Below are 13,605 nucleotides of genomic sequence, written 5' to 3' on the forward strand. Positions count from 1 at the left end.
ATTAGATTGAAACACATATTCCAAATCATTTAAATCAAGCAGAATCCAAGAAGACAAGACATTCTGAGTTACTTTGTATTACTTGACACAAATAATAAAACTTGAGCTTTAAAAAGACAAGGAAGAGAAAAGCCACCTATCTGATGTCAAGTAACCATTAGTCAGCCCAAGTACTGCTTCTGAATAAGACATATAGACAAAGGAAAATCTTAACTCCTGTCTGACACCTGTCAAATATAAGGTCTTTCTGGCTATGAGTTCTGTGCACAGTGGCAAGAATTTTATTTTTTTTAAAGTGTGGCATCTGCTACAGAGGAAGAGGACTGAAAGAAGGAAGCAACATACTTTTTCTCTTCCTTGCAGGGTCTTTTACAGGCTCTGAGAGTGCATTCTTTTACCACTTCTACACCATGTGCATCATTATTTTCCATTTAAATGTTACAGGTGTTAATTGATAAGGACTATGCATAGCGCATTTGGAGATCAAAATGGATTGCTTCAAACAGCCTGCTCTTGCATACTTTCAGTTACAGAACTACCATTTGCTTATCTGTCAAGCATCATTGCTTAGAAGCAGTGAAAGGAGGAAAAATATTTCACACTTAAAAGGGTGCACAAATTCTAATATGCACAATATCATGACAAGCATCATAACCATAAAAAACACCATATCCACGTTTAATTAGCACATCAATTTATCCTAAGTCAGACACGTCCTGACCTCAGCCTTTGTAGGTCCTGACAGGGAAATTGGCATAAAAATGGAGCCAGTGTGGGTTGCGCTTTCAAAATGACCCAAGGTATGATGAGCATAATTTTATTCCAGGTAGCATTCTCTCATCCTCCTAATTTTGTGCTAAATTCCTGAAGAATCAAACAAGTCTATATATTCAAAAGGGAATTGTAAAGCCCACTGATTGTTCCAGCCTGCATATGTATTTGCATTGCAGGGAGTTGGCTCTCAGGGTCGCTTCCCGCTCTACAAGTCTCTGATTCTATGATGCTGCCTTCACATTCCACCAGTTCACACCTGTAGACAGCCTTCACAGAAGCATCCAGGAGTATAGGTTTCCACCAAGCTTTTGTGGTGGTACTATTTGTGTGAAAAGATGCCTCTGTATGGGAGCTGCATGCAGTGCCACATTTTCAATGTAAGTTGTGAAAATGTAGCTACAAATTTTCTGACTACACATACAGGTGAAACTAAAAAAAAATAGAATATCGTGGAAAAGTCCATTTATGTAAGCAATTGTTTTCATTAGCTACTGGAGTTTAATATATGAGATAGACTCATCACATGCAAAACGAGATATATCAAGCTTTTATTTGTTATAATTGTGATGATTATGGCATGGTGTACAGCTGATGAAAACCCCAAAGCTGAAATTGTTAATTTGGAGTTGTCATCAGCTGTATGCCATAATCATCACAATTACAACAAATAAAGGCTTGACATATCTCGCTTTGCTTGTCATGAGTGTATCTCATATATTAGTTTCACCTTTTAAGTTGAATTACTGAAAGAAATAAACCTTTCCACGATATTCTAATTTTTCGAGTTTCACCTGTAGATTGCATACAGGCTCTGCACAATAAGGCTTCCCTCCCCATCCTCTCCATTGCAACACTTGAAAAATCTTTCAGGGGAGTTGGGACCCTTGGAAAAGGCCTGGAATATGCCACAGAGGGGATGAAGTGGGAGGAAACATTGTGTGGGGATGCAGAGAGAGGAAGCATAAGAGACAGACAGAGAGAGACAAAGAGACGGAAAGAGAGAGCTGTGTCTGCTGAATTTCAGATTCAATATCATTAGTTTCACATTGTGATCCAGTTCACATTGTCAATTTTGCCATTGTGCCATGGTCCTGTATTTATATGAAGCAGAATCATGGTGACAGATTTGGGAGCTACTTACACAAGAATAGTTCCCAGAATGTGCAACTGCTCAAATTAACATGGGAGGACACACCACACACCAACTGGTTGGAGATTGGGTATGCATTAACACTAGTGCTAGAAGTGGGATTCTACTTCCTAAAAGGAGGACTGTGTGTCAAGGAGTGCCTGAGGTAAAATAGAAGGAAGAATGGTAAGATTCCTGGAGCAGATGAAGTTGATGTTCTAGCAGCAAACCTAAAAGCTGGCAGAATGTTACCAGCAGCAACACCAGTGGCTTTCTTAAGAACTGTGAAATTCACTGTGATGGTCTCCCACATGCAGCTGAAGAAGAGTTTGGAGTCTCTAAGGTCCCATCTGCACTATACATTTAAAGAAATATCATGCCACTTTAAATAGGCATGGCTTCCCTCAAAGAATACTGGGCACCAGAGTTTGCTAAGGGTACTGAAAGTTGATAGGAAACCCCTGGTCTGCTCATAGAGCTACAATTCCCAGACTGCCTTGAGAAGAGGGTCTGATTGTTAAACCACTCTGGAAATTGTAGCTCTTTAAGGGAAATATGAGCCTCCTAACAACTGCCAGAATTACAGTTCCAAAAGTTCTATGACTGATTAAAGTGGGTTGATACTGCTTTAAATGTACAGTGCAAATGGGGCCTAAGTGAGTAGGTGAGAACCTTATCTCAACAGCCACTACCCAGTAGCCCAGCTACAGAGCACTCATACCAGAGTAGCCAAGAAGATACAGGGAGCAGATGGACAGCTGAAGTTCTTGGACCATGAAGAACTGCAGTGAGTAACAGAAAATTAAGATGCTTTGTCCAGAAGACTACCTGAGTGGAGAGTAGACCCGAAACCCGGGAAAGAAATCTCAAGCTAGGGAAAATAATGGGTTGGAAGGAAGCCAGTGTCAGATAACAGAGAGCTATAGACTTGAAGTAATGAGATACTGCTGATTTGCACACTGCTTATGCACTAGCTATGGAAGAAAAAGAGCAGCAGGAAGAGGAGAAGCTGGACACATATGTGTCAGGAACAGCCAGCTTGCACTTGAAGAATTGGTGTCACCTCTAACAGACAAATAACAAACTCCAGTAGACTAGAGACAAACTCCAGTAGACTAGAGACAGCAGAGAGAGAGATTACATTGAAAAACAGCTAAATTCCCCTTATATCATTTGTGTTCTAGAAGGGCTTCCTCTTCGAAAACAGTGAAGCTTTTTTTTGTTGGCATCTGTCTGTTGTTTCGAGAGTCAGTGGAGTGCACCCCTGGGGATGAAGTCAAACCACTGGAGAATCACAGCACCTGCTGTGGCTACAGAGACCAAGAGCTCATAACTACTCATAATAGCCATGTTGTTTTTGACTTCTCTGGGATGCTAGCTTGGGCAGTGTGTATGGAGGTCCTGGACTGCCCTGACAACAGGACCCCACTCTCTGTCTCACTGTAGTGGTCCAAAGAAAAGCATAACAATATGTTTGGCACCAGCCTGGCTGCAGGAATTGCCACAAGGAGGCATACAAGATGCCATCCAACCATCTTAGAGACTCCACTTTGGATTTGTGAGGAGTTCACTCCACAGCCTTTTCTTTTCTCAAAGATATCATGGAAGGCAGCAGTTACGGGTTTACTCCTGAAGCCTTTCTTATGAATATGAGTCTGCTAGACCCAAGTCCCTTTCACAAATGGGAAAAAGCTTTCCCATTTGTGAAATGGATTCAGCCTGTAATTTGTACCGGTATTTTGTTGTGATCTGCCCTGGGGGCCATTCAGCAGCAAGGCGGAATATAAATACACTAAATAAAAATAAATAAATATGGAGGTTATGCCTGGGAAGTGTGTAATGCAATAGTGGGGTTATTTCTATTTTCTCCTCAAGTGGCAGATGCTGACTACTACTACTAGTAGTAGTAGTAGTAATAAGAATAATAAGAGTTTGGGAGTGGGTTTGAGGTATGTGAAGAAAAAAGTAATTTCAACAGAAACTCAAACATATACAGCTTCACTCTCTTAATGCTATTTTTAAAAGTGAGATAGTTGAAAAGACAATTTGCATATATCATTAAATTTCCAATTACCATGTAAATGACAACCAAAGCAGGCAAAGAGTTCAACACTTTGCTTGGATAAAAAAATATGTGTTGATTTTAGAAGTTTTTTCATCAGATGTGAGGCTTTGAGAATATGTACCTATCATCAGTCTGACGATGTGAACAGCAAATAAGCCTGCAATCCTTTCAGGTTGAAATAGCTTACTTTAAAAAAAATGCACAGCAGGAATCCTTTCCCAAAACTAAAATAAATGACAAAGTAAAAGACCAGTCTTCCATAGGCACTTAATGAAGACATGCTTCAAGGGGTTTTCAGTACCAGAGATCACTTTACACCCCAGGACAAGAGAAAAACAGTAGAGTTTTGCAGTCAGAGGCTGCAATCAAAGGAGAATAAAGAATATAACAAAAATATGTTTCTTGTTAAATCACTTACAGTGGTTTTCCTTTGGATTCACAAATCAAAGTTATAGATTGTCCTTCTTCTGGCCATAACGTGGAAGGGATTATTTTAACTGACGGAAGATCTGGAAAAAGATAATATTTGATGAATTAGGTACATTAAAACTGGACACCCTATGTATTATGGCAATCATTTAAACAGTGTGAGATTTCACTTATATATCCATGGACTTTAAGATTCTAATATATATATATTACTCCTGGTTTTTTTTAATTAAATATTTTCTTGATTTACAATAGTGTGTACAATGTCTCTCTCATTTTTTTTCCATGTAACAGATTGTGCCGTGGCTTGCTGGTGAACTGTAGCTTCTGCCACCGAGCACCACCGAATATGGATAGGGGCCTAATGCCCTTACAAGAAGGTGCTGCACTGTAACAAAAAAGCTGCCAGGACAGTTTCTGGAGCAACTAGCCATGCTTGGTAGAGGTGATGCCATTAGTGGCTAGTGTCAGGTGTTGTTATTCCCTCTGTAGCCATATACCTTTACTCAGCTGAATTAGCAGCCCTGCTACCTTCACTGCCACTACCTTCCAGAAAGGGTGCTGGACCTCTTCCCCACCCCAATTGTGTAGCCCTGAGTGCTGCATGCTGTAGTCTACCAATGAATCACTGAACAAGCAACAGCTGAGTTCTAGAGGAAAATAAAGACAGCCCTACGTCATTGCGGGCATTCCTTGGAGAGCATGGTTATAAACAGATTTGCAATTGAAATAGAAAATAGAAAAATGAATTTACTGAAAATGAATAACAAGCGCTCCACACAACCTTTTCTTTGTAGATGGATGTGAATGTTATTACAAAAAAAAAGACTGCATTAAAAATATATTCAAATGAACATATTTACTGGCATAGTAATCTGAATTCATAATAAAAAGTCTTCCATGAGCTCTTATAAATTTCTTTTTTAAAAAACCTTGCATTACTTAGGATAAACTTTCAGGAATGCAACAGTACTTCCTTCCTTTGTGAATATCCCTTTTAGTCTGGTTTAAAAACAAACAACAAACAAACCCCTCAAACCATTTTTATGGGGACATCAGATAAGATTACCACACTGTTGTATATAATCCATGCTAAACTTTAAAATATTATTTCTGTTTTATGCAATCAACAGAAAAGTTAGTCCTTGTCACTAGAGTGTGCAAAAAGAAAAGAATCACAGATGAAACTTGCAGATGAAAGAACATTTGAATAAGGTCTGGCTATGCCCAGACTGGATCCAGCTGAATTATATCAAACAATGCAAATTGGCAATAATCTAAAACACAGTTAAAAGGAACCTGGTTCATGCCTAAAATACTGGTATACCCCCCACTTTATCTGTTGTCTCCAGTGCTTTTTTTCTCCCATATAATATGGCATTCACTTCTATCAGGAAAAGTAAAAGAGACAGCATGGTGTAATGGTTACCGTGCAGGACTAAGGCTGTATTCAGACATGGGTTTTATTGTATTATATTTATTGATTATAATGCTAGTGCTTCTGCATGCTGGGATACGGCCCCCAACTTTGTCACATGAAATTACAGTGCAAAACTCCTGCAATTTTCCAAGTTAACAGGGTTGCAAATGGGTTTTTTTCTGGGGGAAATTAACATGAAATTGAGTGCTAAACTTCCACTAGTGGTTTTTATGCTGTGTAAAAGATCACATCAACCACAGAAATTAACAGAGAATAAAATGTTGGAAAGATGGGGGAAAGTGTTGTCTGAATGCAGCCCAAGAGTGGGGAAACCCAAGTTCAGAGCCCACTGGATGACCTTGAAACAGTAGCTCTCTCAAAGCCTGACCTACCTTACAACCCCAAAACCCAAGAAATTAACGAATGACAGGATCTAGCTAATATTTGGACTATTGAAGGGAAGGTTCCAGATCAGTGGAAAAATACCCTGGCCTTTCCAAGCCAGGGTCTCACCTGCTATAGAGGTGTTAAAGTGACAAAAGGTACTAATGGCCCATGTCAAGGAGGAATCCTTAGGCCTGGCAGACAGCAGTTGCCAAGTCCGCTTCCCTTCCCAGGGAGGGAGGTGTTGCAGGAGGGCATCCAGGACCTCCCAGTGACCCGGCCGTGGGCGGAGGGATGCCGCCCGTGTCATAGGGACTCCCCACTGTGTCACGCCCCTCTGGCTGGCCAATGAGGTTGGTGGGAGGACTGGCTGCCTTGTACCCAGGTTCTACTTTAATCTGGTCCCAGCTTTCGGAAAGGTGTTGTTGGCATGATTTCCCCCACTCTGCGGGAATCAACATGGCCAACAAAATTGCTAATTGTGCGGTGGCACAGAAGGTGCAGCTATTGAATGGTCGGGTGACATGGTTCCCCACCATTACTTTTGACCAGGAGGCCTTGTTTCGCAATGATGGCGTACACCTTTCTGATATGGGAAATATTTGGCTGGTCGATATCGCTAAGGGCATTAGAGATTGGTTGCAGGTGTGAGGGTGTTGGCAGTGAGCCTTTGGAGCTTGAGTGGCGGTTAGGCATTGGGTAAGCCTTGTTTATGGGAGGGGAGGTTGTTGCCTCTGCCTGCCCCTCCACGTTTAGGGTATTCCGTTAACGGGATCCGGGTGTGTGGATCCTGTCTGAAACCTGGGCGTGGGCTAGGGCCATGCCACGACCCCATCAAGGACCCTGGGGGTGCTATTAATTGATGTATATCATAGGGCTCGCCCTACAGGTGGTTTATTTTTATGAGACTCCCTGCAGACAGGCAGGAGTCAGGATATAGTCCAGTTTCACCCAATGCCTAAGTCAAAGTGCTCACATCTGTAATGTATAAAGTTTTGGAATAATTTATCCCATTAATCTAAACATTTGTGTCTGTGTGTTTATTATCTAAGGGGACTGTGGGGCCTGGGACCTTGCCACGCAAGGTGACTGTGAGGAGACAGACTTAGAATTGCAAATGGGTCAGAAGAAGTAGCTTGGAGCAGGGGCATGCTGAGAACAAGAAAGGAGAACCAAGGCCAGAACTATCATGGCTGCTGGCTGGAGAGGCTGCAACCCAGAGACTGGGCAACATGGCTGGCTGCTCTGGACTCAAGCTGGTTGAAGCTGTGAGTGAAGAAAGGAAGAATAAATGATGCAGACTCTCTTCCTCTCTGTGTAGATTCAGGTGTATATAGGTGTAAAATAAAGCATATATCTTAAAATGCTACAGCCTCTACCATGCCTTGAATTCATAACGACCCTGGGTGAGCCTGGAACCACTGGCATCTTGCTACTGCTCTGCAGAGATTGGGAGGGGGGTGTATAGCAATACGTTGCTCAATCATGGAATCAAGCAGCCATTCCTCTATTTCCGATGACTTACCCATTGCTCATACATTGTATAAGACCCCCCCTCAGAAGTTTATTGTGCCCCCAAGACCCACAAAAGTTTACTTAAAAAAAAAAAAACTACTGCAATGGGTCCACCACTACAATGCCATGATGCCAAAAATCATGTGTCCTCCAAGTCCCCTGAAAATTGTCCATTCATTAAAAAAACCCTATTAAATATTTTCTCCCAAACTTTGTATTTTAAAAAAATACATATATCTAGATCTATGTATCTAATTGTCTATATTATCAACCACTATCATAGGCCTCCTGATATGTTTCTGTCATGCCAAAAGTTTTTCTTGACCCCTCAAGGCCTTCAAAATGTGTCCCTCAAAAAATAATAATAGAAAAGAAATGGTTATGCTCACGTACCACTCACCAGTCACTCCCAGTTAGGCCTTGGAGGATTGATGAGGGGTCAATGTGGCTCTCAGCCTGAAGAAGGCTAGCCATCTCTGTTTTATTCTTATTCTTAGGTTGAAAGACACTTAATTACTACACAGAACATGTCCTTTCAAAAGACCAAACAGCAAAGTGACTGCATTACTTATATGGATTTCAACTATCTAGCTTGTGTAGCATTTGCTTGCACATCTTTATTTATTTATTTATTTTGCAAACAAATCTGGTGCCTGCAGTTCTTCTTCTCTTGGTATTTTGCATTTGATATTCATTTTTAATTAGAAGTACTTCTATTCTTTCACGGCTTGTTAACACTTTCATTTGGGAAGCTCAGCTTTCATTAGCCATGTGAATAATCACTATTCATTGCAGTAAAGTCCATTTCTTGCAATAACCTTGCTCTGACCTGATTACCCGTTAAACTACAAAAAACAGTGTCTAATTAGCCCATCAGTTCATGTTCAAATTCACATGACCTAGCTTCATTAGAGAAGGTCTGCAACATAAATGTCTACGGTCTCCCCTGACTACGTCTAAGGAAAACACTTCTTAGCCCTCATATGCCTGCTGGATCATACTAGGAAAAATTGTAGTACTGCAGCCATCCCTTCACTTCCCTATCAGATTCCACCTGGGAAAGTGTTTCCAATGACTTTGTTTAGTTGTAACTGCCACCACTGTGGATGAATATAAGAAGCACATATAATGATGGGTTGTGAAGAAAAGAAATGGCTTCCTTCATTCTTTTCTTGATGGTTTCCTGGAGTGAAAAAGTTGTTTCGTTCATTCTTTTCTTGTGGGCTTCCTGGAGGCAACTGGCTTTCCTTTGATTTAAAACTACCTGATTTACAATGAGGACATGTAACCGAGTGATCACTTAAGAGACTCTCTAGCAGGCAATCCAAACCCTGAACACAATCACTTGGGGGTAGTTAACAGAAGTGTTAGGTACTTGCCATATGACTGAGCAACAACAGGAAAAAGCCAGGGGTGTGTGTGTGTGTGTGTGTGAAGATGTGGTGATGATGACTAGTCAGCAAGTGATACAGGGTACAGACATATTACAGGAATAAAAACCATATTGAAAGATATGGGGGGAAACAACATAAATTCTACATTTCAGAAATGTTCTTGTTTTCCTTCATTCCACTCTTTTCTACAAAAAAACATGGCATGCATACTTATTAGAAAAGCTTTATTTAGTTCTTAGAAATAATATGAATTGCTGAATTCAATTAGGTACTTTCAAGAAAGCTAATATCCTTAATCCCTTTGTGTTCAGCTCTTTAAATGGTTGATTGAAAGTTCTAAGAATGCTTAAATATACACCTGCTGTCTCTCCTTCTAAGACCTTGAGTGTCAAAGCTTGATTCTACAGACTTTTTTTCATACTGTACTTCACTTTAATACTTGAAACAGTTGGAAATGATAGGTCTTTTCTCTCTCTCTCCAAACTTCCCAAACTTGGGGAAAATGTCTGTATTGAGTAAGCAAATCCAAGTTAAGCATTGCTAAGGGAACAGAGTAATGGGGGGGGCAGTAGTCATGTGTTACACTTCAGAGAGGCTTTTCAATGAGGACTTTTATTAGCTCTTTGAGAAATAATAAAGCCAATCCACTCTGAGAATGTTCCTAGAAAGGACCATGTTGTACAACTCACAAGCTAAGGCTGTGTATATTTAAAGCAAATTTTAAGTACTCACTCACCGATACTGGGAACTATAGTTTTAATAGGGTGCTGGGAATTGTAAAGGGTGCTGGGAATTGTAGCTCTCTGAAGGGTAGTTCCCAGGATTCTTGGGGGAAGAAAATGTGCTTTAAATGTATGGTGTGCACACAGTCAGAATCTGTTTAGATGCTCACAGAAAACCCACTTATACCCCTAGATAATCACAAAACTAAACCAATTAAACCAGTGACCTAACAATAGGTTGTCTTGTCGCTAGTATGTATGGAAGTGTGTAATGTTGCATTGCTCTTTTACATCCGACCTTTTGCTGTTCAGTTCTCTTTCCATTTTGGGAATCAAGATGTTCAGGTGTCCACATGTCCTGAAAACATCAGGCTTGGTGTAGACATATCATTTAACCCCCGTTTACATTTAAATATTCTGAATGTATTGGCAAACCATTGTGCAGTCTGTAAGAGAAACCCTGTCCTCACACTGCATCCTCCTTTGGCTTGTCTTCCTTCTTCATAGTGTTACGAGTTAGTGGGTGAACAGGGATCCCTCAGATCCCTGGGTGCCAGATTTCCACCTCTAGATTCTTGGGTGCTGGGGTTTAATCAGAGCTGACAGGCTGCAGCTTGCTTTAGTGCCAGACAAAGGGCAGAGGGAGATGATGGCCCTGACATTAAGCCATCTACAATACAAAAACCCTACAGGTAACTGAGGAGGAAGCTGCCATGGTAACGTGGGTGTGATGTAACAAAGAAAAATCATCACATTTTAAAACTAAGGTTAGAATAGCAGGGAGAAAGGGAGGAGTTGCTTAGCAAGGGGTTTTCTGGGAAGGAGAAGCAGGAAATAGGTAGAACATGTGGGGGATGAAGTTAAGAACCACCTGAAAGTAGCCTGGGTCAGGGGTATGGAAATGTATTGGATTCTGATGCTGCACTGCTGTGGGGAACAAGCCCCGCTAGAGAGGTAATGCTGTGAACTCTTTTCCTCCACCAAGACCCAAGTGTATAAAATAAACCATATCTCTTAAAACACTGCAGTCTCTGTTGTGTCTGAATTCTCAATGGGAAAAATGACCCTGGGTGAATGTCTGGAACCCCCTGGAATCTTGCTACTGCTTGGCAGAGATTGGGGGTGGCACACAAACTCTGTAACAATACGAAGAGAAGAAGACCTGCTAGATAAGAGCATGGAACATTTCTAACAGCAGTCAGCCAGATGCTTCTGGGAAGGCAGCAAGCATGGCATGAAGACTCCCCCCTCCCCCCAAAAAAAATCCTATGAGAGGGGATCCCAATTTGTTTCTGAACAGCTGATATTTCATTTCTTGTGGCAGAGAACTCCACAGTGTATTAAGTAGTATGACCTTTCTGTTATGCCTAAGCTTATTGCCAGTTAATTTCCACTAGTCCCCATTTATTTTCAGAGACTGAGGGTTCTTCTGGAATATCACTGGAACATCACTCTCACACAAAGTAGAAAGGGAAATTTGTTTCTACGTTATCTCAGTTAGCACTACATCAGTGTCCCAACCTTTCAAAGAGGTTGAGCACTGCTGAGCTGGAATGGGCAACTTTACAACAACTCCTTAATAAGTTTACTCCATTCTGCTCAATGGTACTTATACCTGAGGAAGTGGACTGAGAATTGTACCCTTTAAAACACATTGCTGCCTCAAGTAGCTCCCCATCTCTCTCTGTAACATTGTTAAAACTGCTCTTTAAGCAATTCCTAAAACACTTTTCTCCCACTGGACACCCCCACTCCTTGAATAATTCAGGTCCTCCCTAAATATACCAATTCCTCTGTCTTTTTATTTATTTGTGCCCTTTAGCCACCCTATATCAATCACTTGAAATAATTAGAGCTTAAGTACCCTCATTCAAATTTCCATTTTTGTGTTGTTAATTAGTGGCAAATGTCCTAGCAATGTTTTACTTTTCAACACTCTCGCCCTGAAACTAAATTTCCAGGCTTTGCTAATAAGGAAAGGGTCTATAGGAGGAGGGAAGGGGGAGGGACTGATCATTCTGCGTTTTCAAGAGATCGGTTTTTTATGATTACAATGGGTATTTGGAAAGCTAGGTCTGAACATTATTCACAAACAAAAGTGCTGAAGGCAAGGAAGTTGAGCAAGAAGTGACACAATGGGGCATAGGAACCCACAAACTCAAATATTTGTAAGAATCTGCTAGCAGCTTCTCAAAAGAAACTGCAAATTGGAGAGAGTGAAAAAGGATAAAGCCTGTGGGGAGCCAGTTTCCCACTCTCACCTCACTGTATTTAATACCATTCAAGACTGAGCTACAGAAAAACCCAACTCTCCAGCGTGAACCACAATAGCTTTTCAAGGAGGTTTATAATTGTTGTGGAGTTGTGGTGACCGGATGCAGTCTGTGATAAGTCATAGAATCATAGAGTTGGAAGGGACCCTGAGAATTATCTAGTCAAACCCCCTGCAATGCAGGAATATGCAGTGGGATGGAACCTGCAACCTTGGCGTTATCAGCACCATGTTCTAACCAACTGAACTATTCTTGCTCCTTGTCTTTGGGATCTAGTGTCATTTCTTCTTTAAACCTGATACCAGAGACCTAATACTCACCTACAAATGGTAAAAGCAGTGTTGACTAACACTGCATGATCAACAATCATTTCCCCCCATTATGATAATAAGCCATCTAGGCTGGGTTACTCTCAATTCCCAGGTTCTGGAGATGTACCTGTTCCACTCTAACACATTTGTGTTTGGGAGCTGCACAGGCTTCAGAGGTTAATGCATTTATGCTACTACAAGTATTTATTTATTCCTTCTGAGGATTCAGAATACTGAGATATGCAACAGGGCCTTCTTTGTGGCAGCACCTCTACTAAGTTCTCCACCTGTGATCAACAAATGCCCATAAAAGGTCTTCTGTTTTTGAAGGCAGTTTCTCAGAGAAGACCATTTTTTTTAAATCACTACATAAGGATATTTAATGTGATGAATTTCCTTTGAAAACAAAATGCAAACCATTTATCTTTTTATCTAACTATAGTTCTGCTTTCTGATGCACTGCAATCCCTTTGACAGTGGCTCAACCACACACCTTCACACTGGATGAAAAGATAAATGAACAAACCATATTCTGGACTAGAGCCATAGACTGTTTGGAGATGTGCTGAGAACTTCAACAGAGCTCTGAGAAAGATAACTGACAGGTGCACAAATATGTGATGGTGCATTCTTCACACTTGAGTTTTGAGGGGCCTCATCTGATGGAGGGGAGATAAAAGCTGTGGTCATGTTATAGTGTTTGGGAGAAGTTATTTAGGGAAACATCAGGGGCAGCTACTAACCAGAGTTACTTCAATCCATGGGTAGTATCCAACAAAGTCATTCCATTACTTGAAGGATTCTGCTTCCGCAATAGAACTTCCTCTCCTCTCTCCCTGCACCCGTGTCCTTCCAAAATCTATTCCAGAGGGTTGGAAGAACCACCAGAACAGAATGAGGCACTATAGGGGACAAACCCAGAGAGGACAGGGAGAGCAAGTGCCTTTTTACAGTCAGACGTCCCTGTGCTAATGGAACTACTTCACTGGATACCTTCCCCATGTTTTTAATTTTGCTTTGTGGCTGATCACACACTCTATTCTGGCTAATCAGATGTAACAACTAACTATAGTTGAAGTTCCTTAATAATATGAGAGTTCAGCTTTTATTTGCTGAATGGTAGAGAGAAACAGCGAGAGGAAAAGGTGTGGACTTTCCAGCAATTGGAAATCATTTGGGTGTGGGTCTT

General features: G+C 41.1%; 1 protein-coding gene across 1 annotated transcript in view; it reads right to left on the reverse strand.

Annotated features, from left to right (window-relative positions):
• Window positions 1-13,605, reverse strand: part of CADM2 (cell adhesion molecule 2) — a 382,977-nt gene that overhangs the window by 85,993 nt on the left and 283,379 nt on the right. Inside the window, 1 exon segment of the mRNA XM_033146823.1 lies at window positions 4,387-4,477. Coding sequence (XP_033002714.1) covers window positions 4,387-4,477 — 91 coding nt within the window.

Source organism: Lacerta agilis, chromosome 4 (genome assembly GCF_009819535.1).
Source record: "Lacerta agilis isolate rLacAgi1 chromosome 4, rLacAgi1.pri, whole genome shotgun sequence".
NCBI classification, from domain to species: Eukaryota; Metazoa; Chordata; class Lepidosauria; order Squamata; family Lacertidae; genus Lacerta; species Lacerta agilis.